This window comes from Hydra vulgaris, chromosome 13 (assembly GCF_038396675.1).
Source record: "Hydra vulgaris chromosome 13, alternate assembly HydraT2T_AEP".
Taxonomy (NCBI): Eukaryota; Metazoa; Cnidaria; class Hydrozoa; order Anthoathecata; family Hydridae; genus Hydra; species Hydra vulgaris.
Genome location: NC_088932.1, coordinates 55,997,651 through 56,022,075, shown reverse-complemented (window position 1 = coordinate 56,022,075; position 24,425 = coordinate 55,997,651). Strand labels below are relative to the sequence as shown.

Sequence of the window (24,425 nt, the reverse complement as noted above, 5' to 3'; positions counted from 1 at the left end):
CTCAAAAAAAGTTGAACAAGTTTTTGGCGAGGAGAATATTCTTTTTGGATCAATGTACCAACCCCATGATCTGAACAACACGGTGCTCCTTGGGACAATAGCGCCACTAGCTAAATTGAAGGCGGTATTGAACACTATTGGATGCGCAACAATGCTGGTTTATGGTGATTTTAATTTCACACACATAAATTACAAACAAATAGACATGGGTGGAGGAGTATCCACAGTAGGTCATGTTTCTGAAAACTGGCCTAGTGATACAGCTATTCAGGCATGCTTTGCAGATAATCAATTATCACAAGTAATAACTTTTCCGACATAGAGATACTCTCTGCTAAGCGCACCAAAAAGTACTCTAAATCTAATCATCAGTGACAAACCAGATTGTAACTGTCGACTTCAAAGAGGAAACACCATTGGGGGCAACAGCACAAGGACAAGTACACAGCTTAATTTCAGGCATTTTTAAGACCACCAAAGTTGAAAAAAGACATCAATTAACTATGCGGACACGCTATTTATGGAATAAAGCAGAGTACAAGGAAATATCAAAATGCATTGAATCGCTTGACTGGAAAACTTTATTTAGTGGCTTCTCAACAAAAGAATGTTACCATGTTTTTTGTCAAAATAGAGAACATGCTTGCAAGCTTTATATACTAACTACAAACACTACTTCTGTTGAAGTTGCCAACCCATGGGTAACAGACAGTTAAAGAGGCAATAAATAAATAAAAAAAGAACTCTGTGGGCAAAGTACCAAGCTGCTGGGCACTTTACGGACGAAATCCTTTGTGAAACGAATCATGCGAACAGGTTGCAAAAGAAGTTAAAAAAGCAGTGCTAGATTATGAATCAACATTAGTTCAAGCCTCAAAGAATAAACCAAAATTGATTCATGCCTATATTAACAAAATGCAAAAAAATAAACACAAAATACGAGTTTTAGAGGACAGTGCAGGTGTAAGCACAGTTGATAAGGAGGAAATATGTAGAATTTTAAATGACTACTTTCAATCAGTTTTTGTAATCGAGCCGTAAGGTTTCAAACCAAGGATGAAAGTGACATGTACGACACAGTTTATCACACATGATGAAGTACAAAAAAGATTTGAAAAACTTGATGGGAACAAGACGATGGGCATTGACGGCGTCTATCTAAGGTTATTCAAAATGTGTGCAGCAGCGTTTTCCATTCCACTTACCCTTATTTTTCAGACTTCACTTTCTAAAGGTGAGGTGCCAGACAACTGGAAGCGCTCCAACATAACACCGATAATCAAGAAGGGCTTCAAACTAAAAGCATCTAATAACAGTATCGCTCACTAGTGTCCCTTGTAAAATTATGGGGCATTTTGTTCGAGACCAGATTTTAATTCATTGTATTATTAATGGTCTTATATCAAAAAACCAACACGGTTGTGTTTTCAAAAAGTCATGCTTGATAAACCTTCTGGAAACACTTGATCTTTTAACAAAAGCTATGTACCAGGGATACGATACAGATGCAACCTTCACGGATCTGGCAAAAGCCTTTGACAGAGTTCCACACAGACTCAACTCAACAAAATTCAAAACTACGAAGTCAAAGAGGAGCTTCACGCATGGATTAAAGTATGGCCCTCATGGCAGAGAGTCATAATTGGAGAGCACACATAAGATTGGAAAAAGGTTATTAACAGCATACTGCAAGGTTCGGTCTTGGGTCCATTACTGTTTGTTTTGTATATTAATGATCTTCCAGACAAATTGAAACATCAGATCAAACTCTATGCTGATGACAGCAAAATTATCGGCGTCATAAAATCTGAGCGGGATGCTGAGAGTCTGCAAGCAGACTTAGACAAAGGCATTGAATGGTCACATTGCTGGCTCATGACCTTCAATACTGAAAAGTGTAAAGTCATGCATACTGGCGGAAGAAAATAAGTATCAAAACGAGACTATTTCATGCCAGAACCAGACGGCCTGCCACTTGTAATCGAAGTAACTCATTTAGAGAAAGATATTGGAGTTCTTATCTCAAATGGATCTTAAACTTAATGCTCAAGTTTTAGCAGCTGCGGTGAATGCTAACCGCTCCTTAGGGAGACTGAAAAAAACTTTTTACAGCCAAAGTTTTTCACTGTGAAGAACTGTATACCACATATGTTTGTCCTCACCTAGAGTATGCAATCTAAGCGTAGTCAGCATACCAATGGGCAGACATAGAAGCGCCAGAAAAAGTTCAAAACTGTGCTACAAAAACCATTTCTGAGATCCCAGCAGCAAAGAGTCATGTTAGGTCTTATGACACTTCAAGAAAGAAGAATGAGAAGTGATTCTGATGTTCAAGTTCATGCGTTAAATCGATGAAATAAACTTTCATGTAGCATTCAATTATCCTTTATCGTCGAAGTATATCATGCATGGTTACACGCATAATATACTTTGCACAGCAAAAAGTACTAAATTGCATGCCAAGAGAAAAATTTTTCACAAAGCATATTGCTTTCAGTGAAATACCCTGCTGCAAACAGTAATTGACGCAACATCGACATTTGAACATGTTCAAAAATCAACTAGAATAACATTTAAATCAGTTAAAAGAGAATTTTAAAAGATAACTAGAAATAAACTCTCTTCACATAAGTTTCCAGAACTTTATTATGTTCTAAAAGTATGGTACTTGTGTCGCATTTGTGCACAAGTATCTTAAGACTGTTAGTATAGAGGTGCCTGATGCAGCACATCTTCGTTGGTAATTTAAAAATAGCGAACATTTATGATTTTTTAAAAGTCTATAAATTTATTATGGATTATTGTAAATATTTTAAATTATTGATCACTAAAATAAACTAAACTATTTGATTGTTGTAGTCAGTGAACATATTGTACTAAAGCATTAGAAAGAAATTAAGTATTATGACAAGAAACTGTTTTAATGAAACAATTTTCTTCAGATGAAGAAGTTCTGAAAACATAAGATGCAGGCTTGGACAGGAATGGTGTGCGATTGCACGCTGTAACTGACCATGCTTATATATATTTTTCTTTACAATTGACCACGGCAGTTTTGATGTTTTTACAATTTAAATACTGTAAAAAAAGTTGTTACATTATAAATAACTTTTAATTATTGATCTTTTCCAAAACTTTTATATAAATAAGTTGAACTCAATCTTCCATTGCAATCGAATGATTTAATTGCTTTATTTTTATGTTTCTATTTTTACAAAGAATTTTTTAAAACTTGAGTAAGTAATCAGAGCATATAATGATTAAAAATTACTATTTTAAATAGAGTACGTTACTTTGTTAAATTTTTTTTTTTTGTGTGTGCAACTTTCTCTAAAATGTTTAAAAATAATATATATATATATATATATATATATATATATATATATATATATATAACACTTTTTAATAATTTAAATAAAGTTTGGGTAAATAAAAAAAAGCGTTTTGGGTAAGGGGGCATCCATAAAGTACGTACGTAGTAAAACCACTGATTTAGGACCCCCTCTCCCTTGTGCGAACCTGTAGGCTTTGGAAGACCTCCTCTGCGTAGGTACGCATCATTTTTTTTTTTAAATTAACTCAATTTTTTTTTCTCCCCTCATTATTTATAAAGAAATTAAAAAAAGAAATTGTGACTGAAGTCAGAAAAAAAACACAATTCTGATTTTTTACACACCTGAAATTCAGTGTTTAAAAAAAAATAAAATCAAGTTTAGGAGAGATAGTCAAACCGTGTACGGCGTACATACTTTATGGATGGCCCCTAACTTTAATAAAACGTTTCAAAAGATAAGTTTTATAGTAATTTATTTTAAACGCAATTAAAAACATAACAAAAAGTAATTTTGGCTTCAATTTTGAGTTTATTAAGTTTTATTTTAGTGCTTATATATTTTCTTTTTTGTAAGGAATTGTTTTTTTTTTGCATTATTATTATTTTTTTAATTTTCTTCCTAGTTTAAGTTTAGCAAGTGCTTCTTTTTTCAGCGCACCTCTAAAATGTTTAAAAATTATCTAAACAGTTGTGGTCAAGTCGTCAAAAAATAAAATCATATACTTAAATGATGGAATTATTCAGAAGGTTACAGACTCTGGCTTGCCAAAAAAAATTTATTACATACCTCATACAGCTGTTATATTATTGGTATAAAGACAACGAAAGTGAGAATAGTGTTCGATGAACCTTCTAAAGTGAGAATAGTATTCGATGAACCTTCTAAAATTGATAAGTCCTTTACTAAATGACTCTGTATTCTGTTTGATGACCTTGTTATTTAATATAATAACTTGATTCCAAAAGATTGTTTTTATATCAGATATTAAACAAGAATTTTTGAATATTAGTATTTGTATTCATAAAACCCAGAAAAAATAAAATTTTGCTTAAAACGTGTTGTTTTTGGACTATACCAGAGCATTTAAAAAATTTTAAAGAATTTTAAAGTTTGTTTCACAATTTTTTGTGATTTGTTTGTGGATGATTATACGACTGGATTTGATAATGTTGCTGATGCCTTTGAGCTCACAATGTGACGAAAGAAGGTGGCTTTGAATTAGAAAAGTGAGCATCTAACTCAGAAGAATTAATGAATTTATTAAAGTCACAGGTTGATATATAGTTGTAACACTGATCGACATAGGAGAGTGTTAGAACTTAATTGGGATACAAAGCTGGATAAACTTGTTTTGATAAGTTAATAGATGAGCTACTTAAACTGCCACAAAATAAACAATCATTATTAAGTATCAGTTCAAAAATGTATGACTTTCCTTGAATGTTGATTCCAATAAATATCCAATTAAAAATAATTTTTTAAAGAAAATAGACAGAAAAAGTGATCTAGGACAAGCGTAAAGATTAAATGTTACTATTTTTAATGTCAAATGAGTAGAAACTCATTAGAGGCTCTAAAAAACCTTCACAAACCTCAAAAAAAAAATTAACATTTTTAAAAACCTTAACAAAAGTTCATATTTTTTTATATTCAGTTTCACTCATAAGAAGGTTGTAAGCAACCACTATTAAGTTAGGAGTTGCTAGAAAACAAAGAATAGAGTTAAAGAGCAAGGAAACAGTTGACAGAAGACTTGAAAAGTTGTAAGTTGTATGAGTCAGGAAAAAGTGAAGATATGAGTAGAGATGTTCGGACTGATTGACGTTTTTCTGTTCGCCAGTGTTATAACGGTCCGAACCAACGAACCGGTCGAACACGAGCAACAATAATTTTGTCAAACAACCCGGACAACTTGGACACCCAAAACACCGAACAGAAAAACTAATGTCGAACCGAACACCGATCAATCACCGAACAGTCATTGAACTAAAAATCTTGAACGCGGTCGGACGTCGAACATGCAAAAAAATGAAAAATAAAAAAATGACACAAGAATCGGACAATTTTTTGTTGTTGTTGTAATTCTTCATATTTATTGGTATTTCATATTTACAGGTTCGTAGTAATTTCTAGTACAGATTTAAGTGAAGTATATATCGGTAGTAAATTAAAAAAAAAAGTTGAGTAAGTTTTCAAACAGTTTTCTTAGTGTTTGTCCTTGGCATTGAAATGGGAATTTTGCAGTTACTTGTCCATTCGAAGTAGCATCAAGGCTTCAATTGTTTCTGGTGCAAGATTGGCTCTCCTGTTATTAGTAATCAGCTATGCAATGGAATTCATTCGTTCACTTGGGGCTGAGGTAGCAGGAATGGCAAGAACAAAGCTAGATACAACGAACAATACTGGAAATGTCTCTTTATTTTTTCCCCAATACTTTAGTGCTTCATTCCCCAATTTTTTTAAATCTTGAACATTTGGTGCCACAACTTCAGTTCTACTATATTGTTCAATTTCATTATTCTCAACAGGGGTTGTTGTGTCAATAAAGGAAGAAAGTGAAGGCAAAATGTGGTTAGAAAAAGGCTTGGTAGAGGAGTGCTGCTTTTTCTGAGGTGGAGAATTGGTCGGTGATGAGTTTGTCTTTTCAAAATTACAATATTGTATAAGACGTCGCAGGTTTTCCTTTGTTTCTATAAGCTTGGCAGAAGCATTTTGTCCGAAGACTTTGAAAGACTTGCAAAAAGGAATAGGAAACAAACCAATGCAATGAATATGATTTATTTTGAATTTATCAGACAAAATGTCAGTTGCAAAACTTGACAAGTACGTAATAATATCTCTTTGGTTTTCATAGTCCTGTGTGAAGACCTGAGAATCATATTGAGTTTCAAAGTCAGAATCATTAACCCAACGCAAGAAGTTTTCAACTGGAAGAGTGTTTGCCAAGTCAGTGTCATCATCAATTACATAAGACTCAGGATTGTCTGATTCAGGAGTAATGTTCAAAGGAATCTGTGCAAAAGATGAGGAGAAAGACTTGAAGTAATCTTGCATACTAAAATTTAACAAAATTGGTATATAAATTGTTGGATAGGTTGACCCTTCCAAATCATCACTTGCAGCTTTAAAAACTTTTAAAAATTTAACCAAAACCTCCAACTGATTTTTGTCGATTGTCTCAATTGCTACCATTTTATTAGTTCCTCGTAAATGAATCAACAATTCATCATACATTAGAAGGTCTCCTTTAAAGAGTGCCAGATGTGAATTCCAACGTGTAGCTACATATTTTTTTAGAGTCCGGCTTAATTTTGCATTCACATTTCCACTCTTCACGAATGTAACAACTTGATAACAATTGTGAAGAAGATCATGCAAAGATAAGCAGTGAATTTTCAGTTCAGATGGTTTAAAAAGTTTTGTCAAAACATTGTTCAAGATGTGGCTGCGACATGAAATTCTTGTCGATTGCAAGATTTCTGGACGAATGTCTATATCTTCTATTGCTACTACAAAGCCACTATCTTTGAAAGCACTCAAAATATTAGAACCTTGATCAGTAGTGAAAATTATTCATCTCAGTCCGCCAGCAGTATAGGCATCTACCTTTTTAAAATTGTCAATGAGATATTGAGAGACGACAGTGGCAGTTTTTGAAATAGGAGGTAACACAGAAAAAGCCATTGCCGCCTCCTGTACTTGATTATTTTCAATCCAATGCAGCGTCATCGATAGATATGAGTTTCTGTGAAAATCATCAGTCCAAATGTCAGTAGTTATGCCTACACCACTTCTTTCTAGTTTCGCTTTGAGTATTCGGCTAATTGTAATTCTAGACTTTGAAACAGTAGTTTTCATGGCTTCAGCAACTTTGTGTTTGGAAGGAAGAATGTCTTTAGCAGTAATATGTCCCCAATAAGTAGCACCAAGATGAATAGCAGTGTTTATGACAGATTCAAATCCTTCCCAATAAATTGTTACAAATGGACGAAGATCAGTACTAAATAACGCAAGACAACTATTCAACATCGCATTCTTGTGGTTTTTATGAACTTGCACAGATGTTTTGAAGGTAGAATTTTCTTTTTTTATTACTGGCAAAATAGACTGTGAAGGATCTTGAGCTGTTGGGGCATGTGTTTTTAAATGTCTGATCAAAGTAGTAGTGCTACTTAGCTTTTGGTGAACAGCTTTTTTACAAATGTTACAAACTGCAATATTTTTGACAGATTTGGTGGCATGTAATTTGAAGAGCAAAGAAAAATTCATCCAAACTTCTGACTTGCCTACACCAGTAGTTTTCGCTTTCAAAAGAACAGAACCACTGGAAATTTGTTCATTTAAAATTGCATTAAGTTCAATGACTTCATCTGAAGTCTCATAGATATCTTTTATAACATGCGCCATTTTGTATTTTTGTGTAATAAGTTCTCGAAAATGTGTAACTAATATTCACCAATATCCTGTAGTCCAAGGAGAATGAAACTTTTAAAAGTCTTGAAATAATTTAAAGCTGTGGTGAATAATCGAAAACAAAACCACAAACAAAAAATAATTCCCATGAATAAAAAGCATGAAAAACACACCTGGCGAATTAGTCAACTTTACTGCGATCACATACAAAGCTATGATGCGTATATAGAACAATAGACCATTAAAAGTTTACAACAAGATAACAATAGAATCGAAATAAACAAAATATTTAACATTTATATGTGCGCACGTTTCATGCTCTTCAGATATCTGTTCACAAGCAAGAGTACAACCGTAGCATAGTTTCGCATACATCGTGATTTTTAATAAAAAAACTTAAACTAGGATAAAACAAAGGTTTAAATGATATCAACTATAAACTAAAATATACAGTAACCATAACTTGGAATCTCCAGAAAAAATGAATATTTTCACTATAACAATTAACTATTAATTGTAACGCATTTATTTTCCGGTAAATGTCAACTAAATAATCACCCCAGAAACGTCAAAACACAATAATCAAAACAACGTACAGAACACTTAAAGGACACTTACTGTACACAGAACTGGACACTGAATCATATTCCCCTTTGAAATTCACTTCTCAATACTGGACACCTGTCAGAATATGGTAATTTACCTTGCACGCTCTAGCACTTATGTAAAATATCTCTTCTCTTCCCTCAGAACTACAACGGCCTGATGTGTTCCAAATAAGTGGTGGAACTTTAATAGCTTCCACTGCAAAACAATAGCAAAAGTCTTGAAATAATTTAAAGCTGTGGTGAATAATTTGGATTAAAATGGAATAAATTCAAGAGAGGTAATAATGCTGAACAAGTCGTACAACCGAACAGCCGAACACTTTCGGAAAAGTCAATCAATTTTAATCGATTTGGCCCAGAAATGCCGGCCCGGTCGGACGCCGAACGTGGCGGCCATAAAAAAGTCGGACAATGGCGGACATTGGACAAAACATTCTTCAATCAGAACCAAACATTTCGATCACGGACACCGTTGAAAATTTTTCAATTCAAACCGATCAATCATCTTGTAAAATATTTTTGACTCGGTCGCACATCAGACACAATTTGGCCCATGTCCGACCATCTCTAGATATGAGAGAGAGAGTTCCAAAGGGTTGAAAAGCGGGGAAAAAAATAGATAAATAAAAGTTTTTAGAGCATTCAGGGAAATTAATGCAGTTAAAAGAATGAGACTTTGCTGCATGACAAGTCAAGTGAGAATGAACTTTGGTTGATGGAACTAGAGATGATAGCTCCTTTGAGCAGCAACCATGATAATATTTGTAAAAAAGAGAAAGAGATGCAACTTCTTGATGATGGGAGAGAGGCTCAAGCTAGGTAGATAAAGCAAGTCCAACTACATTTACAGATTTTAGACCTTGTCTAGAAGAGAAAGAGCATCATTAGAAGAACCAGCCCAAATATGACAACAGTATTCCATACAGTGAAGAATAAGAGATTTGTAGAGGTAGAGCATGGAATAAGGAGTAAGATAACGACGTTCATGTCAAAGAGAAGCAAACTTGGCAGATGCTAACTTAGCAATTGGTTACATATATGGTTTCCATGAGAGGTCTGTAGTGAACGATAATCCTGGAAGACATAAAGAAAAGAACAAAGTGAAAGGGTAGTCATTAATCAATATAGGAATGTCAACAGTATTGTGAAGTTGTTTGCAGTAAATAACCGAATTTTATTGGAGTTAAAATTTATAAGTGAACTGCAAACCTCAATGTGTTACAGAAGTCAGATTCAAGATTTTGAAAAGAGAAGACTTTTTGTCAAGACAGGAGTATGAAGTTGAGTCATCAGCAAATAGAGCCACTTTAGATGTAAGGTTGTCAGGAAGATCATTGATGTAGATAAGAAACAAAACAGAACCAAATATAGAACTTTGACGTACCCCAGAAGTTACTGGAAATAACGAAGAGTGTTGGCCTTTGAGGATGACTTTAATAAAGTGCTTAAAAAAGAAAAAAATTGATAATCTCAAAAACTTTCCCAGATATACCATATGAAGCAAGCTTATGAAGAAGACCACTATGCCAAACTTTATCAAAAGCTTTAGATATATCAAGAGATATAGCCCCAGCCTCCCCGCTTCCATCTAATGCACAATAACAACTTTTCAGTCACAGCAGTTAGCAAATCAGCCATAGAGTGAGAAAATAAAAAACCGTATTGATTGTCTGACAGTAAGTTATTTGACTTGAGACAGGATGTTAGAAAATTGTTGATCAAAGACTCAAAGACCTTGTTAATAACAGATAGTTATTATTGCTAATAACAGATCTTCACTTGAGTTTTTAAAAATTAGAACCACACATGCCATTTTCCAGCAGACAGGAAAACAAGATTCAGTCAAGCACTTATTAAATAGTTTAGAGAAGTTTGAAGAGAGTTTCGAAGAACACTTTTGTAAGATTATGGCAGGAATGTTGTTTGGACTACAAGCTATAGAAGAGTTTAATTGAGAAGTGACTTTAGCAACAGAAGCAGGAGTGATTGTCTAACAATGGGTTAACCTGTTTAACTGGAATGGAAGGAAGAGTATGGCCATAGGATTCAAGAGTTGAATTAGAAGAAAAGTTCTTTGCAAATAGTTTTGCCTTATCCTTGAGAGAGGTAATAAGATCAACCCCATAAATAAGAGATAGATTGTTAATCTTTGACAGCAACTTTACCCTACCTTAGATAAAGACGCTGTTGTAGATTTCCTAAAAGTCTCTAGAGCTTAACTTCTGAGATTAGATGCAAGGTTTACTGAGCTAAGAATAAAGGAGCCTCGCATCAGGCAGCACCTTTTTGCATTGATTTCTTGCATTAATAAATAGGAGTTTGTTCACAAAAGAGTTGTAGAATGTAGATTGAGACTTGATTTTTTTTCTTTTTTCCTACATCTTCACTTTCAAGAAGGCTACAAGCAACCACTATTAGAGTTGGAAGTTACTGGAGTAGAAAAGATAACACCTATAGATAGTAAACGACCAGGGCCAGGTTTGATAACACATAGCCGTGACCGGGGATGAGTTTATGATCAGTGCTGCATTAATATTGATAGATCCTATAAAAATGTTATTTTTATTGAAATTTATGATATGAGTTATAATTAAAAACAATACTTTTATAGGATCTATCAATATAAATGCAACCCTGATCATAAACCCGGCCGGGGCTGCATTAAAATTGATAGATCCTATAAAATATTGTTTTTAAATAAAATTCATATCATAAATTTTAATTAAAGATAACATTTTTATAGGATCTATCAACATTAATGCACTCCTGATCATAAACCTGGCCCTGGTCATGGCTATGTGTTATCAAAACTAGCCCCGGCCCTGGCCCTGGTCGCTTACTACCTATAGAGCAAGATAACGATTGACAGAGGACTTAAAAGATTTAAAATTATACGAATCAGGAAAACAATATGAAGGAAGCCAAAGAACTAATGTTCAAGGAAAAAACTATACAAGTAAGAACTTTTCGAGCACTTAGGAACTGACACATTAAAAGGATGACATTTAATTTAATGACAAGTAACACGAGAATGAATTTTATTAGATGACACAAGAGACATTAGCTCTAGAGCAGTGCCCATTATAATATTTATAGAAAAGAGTGAATGAAGCATTATTAGGACAATTTGATAATGGTTGGAAGTCGGCTGCAAGAGCTGGTCCAACTTTGTTTACAATGTATTTTTGCACCTTGTTTAGAAGAGAAAGGGCATCTACCCCAGATATGGCAACAGTATTTCATACAAGGACGAATTTGAGAATTATAGAGATAAAGAATAGAATTGGGAGTAAAAAAGTGGAGAGCACAATAAAGAGTCTAAGAAGATGCTAATTTTGTAAATATGAAGTGCAGATGACTCATCGAGAACATTTATAAATTTAGAAAAAAAGCTATATTATTGCGATAACGATTAGCTGAAAAAAAATGAGTTTTATCTGAGTTAAAGTTCACCAGCCACTGCGAGCCCATGCTGTAGCAGAAGTAAGATCCTGATTGCTTGGAAGGAGCTCAAATGCCCCTTCCAAGCAATCAGAGAGTGTTGGCTTCTTATCAAGACAAGAATAAATGGTAGTATTATTGGCGAACAATGCCACCTTAAATCTGAGAATATCTGGAAGATCGTTAATGTAAATTAAAAAGAGTATAGGGCCAAGGATAGAACCTTGAGGAACACCTGAAGTTATAGGATATGAAGAAGAGTGCTGTCCATTGAGGATAACTTTTATACTATGATTGGAAAGAGAGGATTCAATAATCTTAAAGATGTTATCTGATACACAGTAAGAAGAAAACTTATGGAGAAAATCAGCATGCCAAACTTTAACAAAAGGCTTTAGAAATGTTGAGAGTGATAGCCTTAGCCTCTCCGCATCTATCTAATGCATGACAAAACCTATCAGTTATTACCATTAAAAAATCAGCAGTAGAACGAGAAGATGGATCTCCGTATTGATAATATGTAAGTAAGTTCTTAGATTGAAGATGAGAGATTAAATTTTTGTTAAATAAAGACTCAAAATCCTTGCTTATAATAGTAAGAAGACTAATGGGACAGTAGTTAGACAAGTCAGAATGCTCTCCAAAATTTTTGAAAATAAGGATAACAGATGCAGCTTTCCAGCAGGATGGAAAACAAGACTCTGCTAAGCACTTTTAAAATGGTTTTGAAAGTATAGACAACAACTCCGGAGAACACTTCTGCAAGACTTAACAGGTATGTTGTCTGGACCACAAGCTGTAAAAGAGTCTAAGCAGGAAATCACTTTAGATGCAGAAGCCGGAAAGATTTGATGGTCAGGTAATGGATCCCCTTGCTAGTTGGTTATATCAGATAAAACACGTGTAATTAAGAGATAATATTGATGAAAAGTTCTTAGCAAACAATTCAACTTTGTCTTTAGGTGAGGTGACAAAACGTGAGCCATACAAGAGAGGCAGAATAACAGATTTGGCCTTATTATAGATACTGTGAAAGAGTCCCAGACAGCTTTAAGGTAGATGTAAGAGGTACGATGATAGGGGGATTCTGATGATGAGTATAACAAGATTAGTTATTTTATAGAGACACCATCTCTAGCCTTTACTCAACCAGCTCCAAGGCAGGGGGTGTTATAAGTTAGAGTTGGTTTCTCTGAACCTTTGCTTAAAAAAGCGTATCCGACAAGGCAGCAGGATATGAAAAAGGTTATACTGGGTTACATGTTACCAGTAGTAGGAAAACCTGATCTGACATACTTAGAACCAACAAGAAAGAATAAAAGCTTCCATTTCTGTCTAGATCCAGGAGGTTATGTAGGAGGCACATTTATAAGCAGAGAGAAAAAAGCTATCAGCCCAGGAAAAATCAACACAAAAAAATCACGGAATAATATATACTCAACATAAAAGTCCATCAAACCGACATCAATTGAATCAGCTTATTCTGCAGAACTATTTATGAGAAAAGTTTTTTTACAATCAAGTGATAAATCAAACTGTTGCTTATGCTTTTTAAAATATCAAATTTAAAAAAAAAAAAATTTAGATTAGTGCTATTATAAATTTGTGCCAGAAACAGTTTATTTGTTATATTTGAACTACGATTTTAGTTAAAATTAAAAATATAAATTTATGCCAAGATTCCAAGATAAGACAATTTCACAACTTGAATACCTGGGTGCAGAATTTACCGGTAATAATAATAAATTTATTTAATATTATTAAATAGTATTAAATTTATTTAATATTATTTTTTTAAACACATGGAATAAACTGAGAGCTAAAAAAATACTAACCTACATGGTGAGCATAAATCACTCTCATCAGAACCACTATCAGCAGAAAGAGTATGACAGCAGGTATTAGCACTATCAGAAAAATATTGTGGATCACTATCTAAATGACAATCATAATGACCACCAGGTTGATATTTGACTACCTAAAAATTATTTAAATTTAAAAGATAATAAAGAACCATTAGAGAAATACCCTGCTGATTCTTTTTTGACAGATCTGTCAAAAATGAGTCAGTAGACCATAAGAGTGGGAGGCTAAAAAACAACTGACTTGTAAAGGTTCACTATTTTTTATCATTTCCAAAGGAAGTTTGGTAACTTTGTGCAATCTAAATTTTAAAAAAGTTTATTTTTTAATCATCTATAAAAATTAAAATCTAGAACTGATAAAAGAATGCTGCTATTACCTATCTTGTATTGATAAAAGAATGCTATCATTTACATACGAGAGCCACTGCGACTCACTAAATCTAGCTGATGAAGACGGGCTAACTCTTTTTGCTTCCTTCAACATCAAAACTAATGTAGTTATGTTTTTTATGTTCCATTCCCAGTCCTCTATTAGTCCTAAAAAAATATTTAAAAATATTATATTAGAGCAAGCCCCACAACATGGTGATTCAAAAAACATATATTAGTGAATCTACACGCACAATTAAAGTTTTTTTTTCTTTAAAAACTAATAAATAAAAATTTACTTATAAATATTATTTTTAAGGTTGCTATCAACCCTTGATTATATAACATGTCTCAACATAATGTCCCAAGTATGTGATTAATTTAAAATTTAAAAACAGTACCAAAATGTGCACCATGTTTTTTTTAAAAACAATGACTTTTTTTTCTATAACATGTCTAGTATAGCATTAAGAAAGAAGTTATGCCTTGTATAACATTTTTGTCTTCATTTTTTGTAAAGCATTTTGAAAAAAGTTATGTCTAGTAGAACATTTTAGAGTTCATTCACTTGCAAGGCTAAAATTATAATTATGATATCTAATACTGTTATTGCCCAATAACTTATTAGTGGTAAATGTAATTGATTTTTGCAATAAAATTTTATCTAAACAACATAATATTCTCTACAATAAGAATCAGTTTGTATAAGATCAACACAAGCCTTTCTTTTTCCTAATGATTCTAGATTAAGTACTCTAAGCTTTCTCTCATATTTCACTTCTTTAAAAGATGTGAAACATGAGATAAGGCTTAGAGTACTTAATCTGGATTTCATTTATTAAAACTGAAACACATAAACCATATATTTGCACATGGTTGCATTGATAAAATATTGTATTAAAGCTTTGTCTGTCTTTCTATATGATTCATTGTCAATTAAAGCAATTTACAATTGGCATTTAGTTTTAATAAAAATATTACTGCGTCGTGTAAGCCATTAAAAGTAAAAAAAAAATCGCCCCTAAAAGTGAACCTTGAGGAATAGAAATTGAGATAATAAATTAAAAGTTTTATTATTTACATGGTTCACTTGTTTATTAGACAAGTGAACCATGTAAATAATAAAACTTTGTTTAGAGATTTCAGTTAAATACAACACAATATTTATAAACAATGACTAAAAACCAAAATGTGAAAAGTTAAATTCTGAAATACTGTAGCAGGCCTTGTTTTAAATAAAAAGTGTTTAACGCATTAGCTTAACGCAATAATTGACAACATTAAATTATTTTTTTTTATAGACGTTAAGTGTTATAACTGCCGCAATAAATAACTGCAAACTAGTTCAATGTAACAATTAACTCAAGTAACTAAGACAATGCATAAACGTTGTAAATGTAAATAATAATAATAATTATTGCTGTTGAGACTTAACGCCATGTTAAATCTGTGACGGCCTTTAACAATAATAATTTTATAACTAACAATATAATCAACAAATAATAGTTATTTATGTTGTTTCTAGAAGTTAGTTAGTAGTCGACATAATACTAGATAAATTATCTATTTTGCTCTTGAAATTGTTCACCATTAATGCTTCAATGGTTAAATGTGGCAAAATATTCCATGTCTTTACATTTAGTTAGTGAAGAAATGTTTTTGAATTTGACTTTTGACCTGTTGAGTGTATAAACTGTGTTTAAACTGATTACATCTTGTATTAGCAGCTGGTCCAGACAACAATAACGATTCACAAAATTTAGGCGGATTGTGCCAGATATCTTCAATATGATGGAAAAATTTATAGAATTGAATTAAATCACCACATTTTCTTCTTTCGGTTAGTGTTGTTAAATTCAGTTAGATTAACCTTTCTTCGTATGAAAGATGTTTAATTTTAGGTATCATCATAGTTGCACGTGTTTGCACGTGCAACTATGTCATTATATCAATGTCATTCTTTAAGAACGGATTCCATACCTGAACAGCAAATTTCTCACATACGCACAATAGAGCTTCTTGAAAGAGTCAAAAGTTATATAATTAAAAGCTTTGCCAATAATATCTAATTTACTATTTGCTCTCGAAGCTGCTGCTCTGATTTGCATTGTCCATTTTAAGTTGTCTGACATCAAAACTCCAAAATCTCTTTCAATGCTTGTTGTTAATAATCTTAATATCATTATCAGTCATGTAATAATCAAAGTTTTGATTATGTATACCAAAGTGCATTATTTTACATTTTACAATATTGAAATCCATGTCCCATTTGTGCCCATTTACTAACTTATGCTCATTTTACTAACTTTTAATATCATTTTGAATAACACCACGACTATTAATGAATTAACCGGTGCAATAAGTTTGTTATCATCGGCATACAATTTTGAAGTATTAACTGCTTGTTCTGGTAAATTGTTTACAAAAATTAAAAATAATAATGGACCTAATACCGATCCTTGATACCGATCCACTCACAACATTTTGCCATGATGAAGTTATGTCACCCAGGACTACTCTTTGTTGTCTTTCAGATAGAAACAATTTAATCCAATCTAATAAGTTAGATTTGATGCCATAAGAGGATAACTTTATTAACAGACGTTTATGTGAAACACGGTCAAAAGCCTTTGCAAAATCAGTATATAATATGTCAATTGTTTTTCCTGCATCTATGCTGCTAGTTAAAATGTCTAAGTACTCTAAAAGATTAGTTGTACAACTTCTAAATTTCTAAAGCCATGTTGATGAATAGTCAAAAATTTATTAGAATTTAAATGATTAATAATTTTGTCAGCTATAATTCGTTCTATAATTTTGCAGGGGATAGAAGTTAAAGATATGGGACAATAGTTACAAGGTTTAAGTTTACTTCTTTTTTTGAAAAGAGGAGTTACATTAGCTTTTTTCCATTTGTCTGGGATAAAACCACTTAAAATTGATTTCTTATAAATAAGATATAAAGGTAAACTCATACTGTTTGCAGCGTGCTTCAATACATATGGATGAACACAGTCAGGACCCATAGATTTTCTAATATCTGTTTTTAGCATATATTTTCGTACTAGTTCTTCAGAGATATATATTTCTTCTAACATAGTTTGACATCTATTTTTGAATTCTGGTAGTGTCTCCAAACATTCAGATATATAAACAGAATTAAAATAGTCATTTAAGGTACTAGCAATTTATGTTTTATCAATGACAATAGTACCATATAATAATATGAAAAATTTGATATGTTTTCAATTGTTATTTTAATATTAATGTTAGTTAAATATTATTTAGTAAAAAAAAAATATTTATTCATTATTTCTGAAATTATTAATTGCGTTATTGGATAAAAAAAATTATGATTTTTTATTTTTCAAAATTTCGGGAGTAAACAAAGAATATAACATTGATAAACACAAATCCTTGTTAATTACTTGAACAGTGATTTTGCTTCGATTAGCAAAGAATAGTTTAGGTTTTTAAGCATATTTTTTAAATTTATGTTGCTTAGCGTTTTCACTTGCGCTATATGAAAATATAAAAAAGTTTAATGTCTGTTTGAGCATATTTTTGATACATAGTTAGAATGTGTTCGCCAGGAATTTAATGAATAAATGTTTTACGTTATCGTATTAATGTTTTACATTTAAACAAATTATAAAGATACACAGAGCTATAGAGAAGAATTAAATTAATTAGATAAACTAAAATTAAATTTAATTGTTTTTACAATTAAATTCTTAATTTATTTAATTTTTTTTAAATTTTATCAAGCAAAAAAAAAATTAAATTAAATATAAAAGTCAGTATTATGCAAACTCTTTTGTTAATTATTCTCAAAACAAAAAACTTTTAAAATATTATACGCAATATTTTAATTGTGCAAACTTAAAAAATACTCTACTAAAACAATATAAGTGTATTTAATACATTGAGTCATATCTGTTTATAATAAACATTTGTTAAAAATTGCTCATTAAAATTTAAGTTCCTTAAACTATAAACAAACTCAAAAGTATTTTTATTCTACGTATAATAACAAAACTCTTTTTTTTTTTGTTTGCAAGCAATTTAATTTAGAGTAAGAAAATAAATAGAAGGAGAATAAACATGAGGTAATCTTTAGGTAATTTTTGATAAGAAAAATTTAATTTATTTATTGAACGATATTTAATTTTATTTGTATACCAACTTAAATATAATATACTAAGATGTTAAAAAATTTTAACATGACTTGTGCCATTTATAAACCATAGCTGCCCTTACAGCACCTTTGGTTTTGGATAAAATTTTATTTTGATGAAGATCACACAAACTACATATGATTTTAATAACATAACTCTTCTATTTTTCTGTGATAGTTTCAATTCAAAAAGCATCAACAAAGTCCCAGGACTTAAAAGTTTTCAAAGTAACTCTTTTGTCCTTCAAAATACAATCCATAATCGAACTTTAAAGAATTTGGAGAGAATAGAAATATACTGGGTTTTTATATACTTGTTTGAATGTCATTAAACTAAATTGTGCCTTAGTATCAATTTAACAGAGTCTGTAATGCGTGCGTGCACAACGAAACCTCTGTTATATAATTATATTTAACATAATATTAGTGTCATCAACAGATGTTATAGTCTACTTAAGATTTCTTTAACTTTATAATATAACTTGATTTATGAAAAAAAAAAATTATTGAATCGCATGCAGAAGAAATTTAGCAAATTGTCTTCATTCAAAAATTACAAGTAGGGGAGAGTGGGGAGCATTGGGCACTTTTTCACATAAATGCTAATAAAACTGTTATTTTTTATTATAATCAAAATTTTATTTCAAATATATCTAGCACACATATTTGGCTGTAATTATTGCTAAAAAGAGTTTTAGTATTAAAATTACTCGCAAAGTTACATACAATTTTCTAACACATGTCCAAAGTGCCCAAACCTCCCTGTGGTTGGGAGGTTTGGGCACCCCTGTGGGGAGGTTTGGGCACTGTAATTAATATGCACGATATTGTTTTAATATACTACTATGCTTAAGTATTATATAGCATTGCTATAAAAAATTGTAATCCAACTTGTAATACAAACATTTTTTCTTATCATAAACTTTACAAAAAATTAAACAATGTCACTTGGAATCAATACTGCACGATGTAGGACTTAATAAGACTTATCTTAAATTTGGTATAACCCAAAGAGGCTTGTCAAATTTATATTTTAGACTGCCACGTTTTATCCATGTTGTTGGTGTAGGCAATTTTGTCTTTATATCCTCCAGGGGGACGCTGGCTACGTCCTCGATGTCAGGAAACATAAACGTATTTCTTATCTTACTCGCTCTCATGAATTTGACAGTTGCCATGGAGTGATTAACCTCTTCGACTATTCCAACATAATGATAAACAGTTTTTTTGGTGTCAAATTTAACTAACACAAAGTCATTGATTTGGAATTTTCTATCCATAACAATTACATCGTCTACATCAAAATCTTCTTCCGATGAATCAATTTCAACAAGGTCTACATCAGAAACAGAAGCATTTTTTATTTCATCATCACTGCTAATCTTCGTGCTTTTCTCGTTTCTAGAGCATTTTCGATTTTTATTGAGCTCTTTGATCTTATCTTTTCTTTTTCTTTCTTTTTCTTCCATTTCTATAATTCTTTTCTCGGGTGTGTCTGTCAATATTCTAGTTTTTCCTTTCTTCCGTTTCATGCCATCCAATTTTCTGGGGCCGGCTTTCGGAAATGGTCTTACTAAATCAGGTGTTACATTGACAGTGCCCCTAGTCTGGTTTTTAGATAAAGATTCCAGTTGAGATGGCCCAGTGGCTTCCACATTTGAACTTGTACGATCCTCCAGACTCAGATTTTCTTCTGTTGAAGGCTGTTCCATGATAGGTTGTTCTAAAATCGATTTTTCTGTAGCAACATTATTCTCTTCCGGCAAGCAGCGATCAGTTATAGAAGAACAAACACAATCTTCATCAGAGAAAATGTTTGAATTGAATGGCCAAATGCCAGGTTTTTTAAATCCTGTTTGAATATTTTGCAACTTGAATGCAAGTGGGATGGCTTTTGCTGCTAATTTTGGGATTTCATAAATTGTTACGGTTTTGCCAGGATTGCTTACCATCCAATCTGTTACAACAGTGTTATAATAAGTTTTGAGTGGCCCATAGACAGTCAGGTCTAGGGGTTGCAGTTTATGGCTGCAGTGCGGTGGGAAAGTCATTAAAACAATGCCTGATTCTTTACAAAAATCAAGAACTGGTACTGAAATATGGCTCTCGTGATTGTCCAGCAGCAATAGAACTGGTGAGGAAGGCGTTGGTTTTGCGTGTTTTGCAAAATGGTGTATATATTTTAAAAAACATGGTGCTGTCATCCACCCTGAAGGATGTGCTGCTCCATCTGAACCAACAGGTGCATCATTTAGCATATATGTTTTGAAATTAACCCGTGGGAATATGAAAAAGGGTGGTATTGAGTTACCCAATGCATTAATACCGCAGCAAACCGTTACAAGTGTCCCTCTTTCAGCTGACGTTACTTGCCCAACTTGCTTAGTGCCTCTGAGAGCAATCACTTTCTGGGTTCGTTGTACTGTTGATAATCCAGTTTCGTCTATATTGTAAATAGACTCAGGGCCGAAGCAATGCCGTTCATATACAGTTTTAAGATTTTCAAAAAAATCTCTGACATTTTTCTTATTGAAACTTGTGGCACGTGAGAGACTGGTAGCTTCTGGTGTCCTTATCGAAAGATGAGGTTGTCTTTTAAAAAATCCCCTTAGCCAATCATTGGATGCAAGTTTCTTCTCTGTCCAGTTGTCTGGTATTTTTTTATTAATAGCAGTGGCGTATTCATAAACCAATTCACGTGCCTTCAGTTTTGACATTCCATGGTTTAGTTTAAATAATGTTACAAGATATTCTGAAATTTTTTCTTCTTCATCTTTCATGAATATTTGGGATGATATAAATTTAGAAGAAATATCTTTCACAACGCCACCCTGTTTTATGTATCTTTGAAGGTTAGACCTGGGTATATCATATTTAATCGCAGTAGTTTTAATTTTTCCTCCTTTAGAAACCTCTTCCAATGCGCGCAAAATAACATCTCTAGGTATTTCACGTCGTTTATTTCTTTTTTTAAATGAAAACGGCATTGTCCTGAAAAGAAATGATTAAATATTCAATTCAATATGCATAGCAAAAAACTACAAACGTATGACACCAAAACAAACTATAAAAAAGGGGGAGCATTGGGCATGCCCAAACCTCCCTCCTACCTGCGTGCCCAATGCTCCCTATAACCTCACTTTTCAAATAGATTTGAATAAGTTTATTTTTATCAAATGTTAAATCCTAATTGCCAGGTAAATATAATGTTTATTAAATGCAAAAGAAAAAGTTAACACAGATACTTACACTTTCTTGCAGATTTCTTTGTTATCTTTCTTCAAATCCCAAACAAAATATTTACTTTTGTACACAACAAACCATTAAGCGCATGTAACTTGACAACCAAGTGAAATGACAGAGACACTTTTGGTGAGCGGTGTTACCAGTTATAAAACTATAATGCTATGGTAGAAAACAAAAAATATCTAGAATAGATTATGAGAAATGAGGGGGTGCCCAAACCTCCCGACTGCCCAATGCTCCCCTCCCTCCCCTAACAGGTAATTTTTTTTTCTTCTATGCTGGCCCCCCTCCTCCATTACATCTTAAAGTTAAAGGTATCTATATACCTTTAACTAATAAGAAAAGTAAAGAGTAATAATTAATGAAGAAGTAATTTTTAGTCTAATAAAAATAAATTGTTCATATATTGGCACATTTTTTTTAATATCTCGAAAAAATTTCATCAGAGATTACAGAATACAAATGTTTTTTATAATATAGATTTTTGTAGAGTTTTTTACTGAACTTTTATTAAAAACATCTGCAAACAATTTGTAGTTAAGGATTGACGAATATTTTTCATGTTGCTAAATATTTAGATACAAAGGTTAGCATAAAATTACGTTGAATATCATCGCAATAAAAAGTTACAACAATTATTTTTAACGTAACTTATTTCAAACTTTTGTAACAATTATTTTTAAATATTATCATTCAGAAGTTAATGTGGTTTTTCGTTTAATTAATTAAAAAAAAATGATAAAGACGTACATAAAAATCGCTCAAGGCATACGTAAATTGCTCTACGCGTAATGCTTTAAAACAAGGCCTGCTGTAGTATTAAAAATTAATCTTACCATTTGAATTAAAATCCATAAATGTTTTTTTCATTCTAGAATAAACAAATTATATATATATATATATATATATATATATATATATATATATATATATATATATATATAATTTTCAAATAAATAACAATTTTTTTAAAACAACAGGTTTCATCAATAACAATTGACATCATCAGGTATAAAAAATATATTAATGTGAAATTTCTGTATGCAACAAATTTTTTTATACCTGATGATGTCAATTGTTATTAATGAAACATGTCAAAAATTTTTAAAAATTGTTATTTGAAAATTATTACATTATTTTTATATATATATTGTCTAAGAAGCACTTAGACAATATATTATTATATATATATTGTCTAAGTGCTTCTTAGACAATATATATATAAAAATAATGACTTGACTGCGATTTGATCACATCAGCGTTTATATATATATATATATATATATATATATATATATATATATATATATATATATATATATATATATATATACACATATATATATATATATATATATATATATATATATATATATATATACATATATATATATATATATACATACGCGCTCAACTTGTTTCTCCGCACAGCGGCTTTGTTTGTCAAAGTTCGTGTTTCAGAGTTATAGAGTTGAGAGAGGGTGATAACCACAAGTAGCCTCCTCATCTGTAGTGGCCTTCTCGGCTTTGGGGAGGTGAATTATAAAAAAAATAAAATAAAAAAAAATATACATACATAGACATACATATATATATACATACATACATATATATATATAAAAAAATATACATACATATATATATGTCTATATATATACATATATATATATATATATATATATATATATATATATATATATATATATATATATATATAATTATATTTAGATGAATAAAAACAACTGATTAGCGGGACTTAAAGTTTCATGCCCGAAGGCAATCATCAGCCGTTAATACCGGCTTACCGTTAATACCGTTAATACCGTTAATACCGGCTTACCGTTAATACCGTTAATAGCCGTTAATACCGGTATTAACGGCTGATGATTGCCTTCGGGCATGAAACTTTAAGTCCCGCTAATCAGTTGTTTTTATTCATCTAAATATAATTATATATAGCTCTATTATTCAGTAATATTGAGCACTGTAACACGTACAAGAGACTTCGTATTATTACATCAAAATACTTAACCTCGAATATATATTCTATATATCGATATCTATACATATATATATATATATATATATATATATATATATATATATATATATATATATATATATATATATATATATATATGTATATATATATATATATATATATATATATATATATATATATATATATATATATATATATATATATATATATATATATATATATATATATATATATATATATATATATATATATATATATATATATATATATATATATATATATATATATATATATACACACACATATATATATATACAACCCTCGGAATTAGGAAAAATGAGGTCGGCAATAATTTGCCGACCTCAATCTTTTAAAGGTTGGCATCAGGTCGGCAAAAGTTTGATACAAAGGTCTTACCATATAACATAAAAACGAGGTCGGTAATTTTTTGCCGACCTCAAATATTTTAAGCTCGGCAGTTAGGTCAGCATTGCCGAATGCCGACCCTAATTCCGAGGGTTGTATATATATATATATATATATATATATATATATATATATATATATATATATATATATATATATATATATATATATATATATATATATATATATATATATATATATATATATATTAGGGTAGGTCGATTTTGCTATGTAAATACCGCTAAACAATATAAAGTTGGATATCTATATGTAAGTAACAAAAATAGCAAACTTAAGTGTTTAAACTGAATATTTTTTTGTGGAACTTCGATGGAGTTAGTGGGTTTGCATACTTTGTAAACTACTTTTCGCTGTTTTTAAAACAGCGAAAAGTAGTTTACAAATTTGTTTTTCTTCATTTTTTAAAGCATGCAAGTATTGTATTTTGTTTGTAAACAATATTTAACTTCGTAGTTTCGTAGTCTTTAGTAAAGTCTCTGACTGCTTTTAACTCAATGCCAAAAAATCAAATTTGTAAGGGGC

The 24,425-nt window shown here is 31.2% G+C and overlaps 1 protein-coding gene across 1 annotated transcript in view; it reads right to left on the bottom strand.

Moving 5' to 3' along the window:
• The window catches only part of LOC100210060 (transmembrane prolyl 4-hydroxylase), a 74,731-nt gene that overhangs the window by 28,237 nt on the left and 22,069 nt on the right, over positions 1-24,425 (bottom strand). Inside the window, exons 4-7 of the mRNA XM_065814876.1 lie at positions 22,291-22,325; positions 14,040-14,199; positions 13,904-13,961; positions 13,633-13,775 (exon numbers count right to left, since the gene is read on the bottom strand). Of these exons, the coding sequence (XP_065670948.1) occupies positions 13,633-13,775; positions 13,904-13,961; positions 14,040-14,199; positions 22,291-22,325 (396 nt within the window). The remainder of the gene's footprint in view (positions 1-13,632; positions 13,776-13,903; positions 13,962-14,039; positions 14,200-22,290; positions 22,326-24,425) is intronic.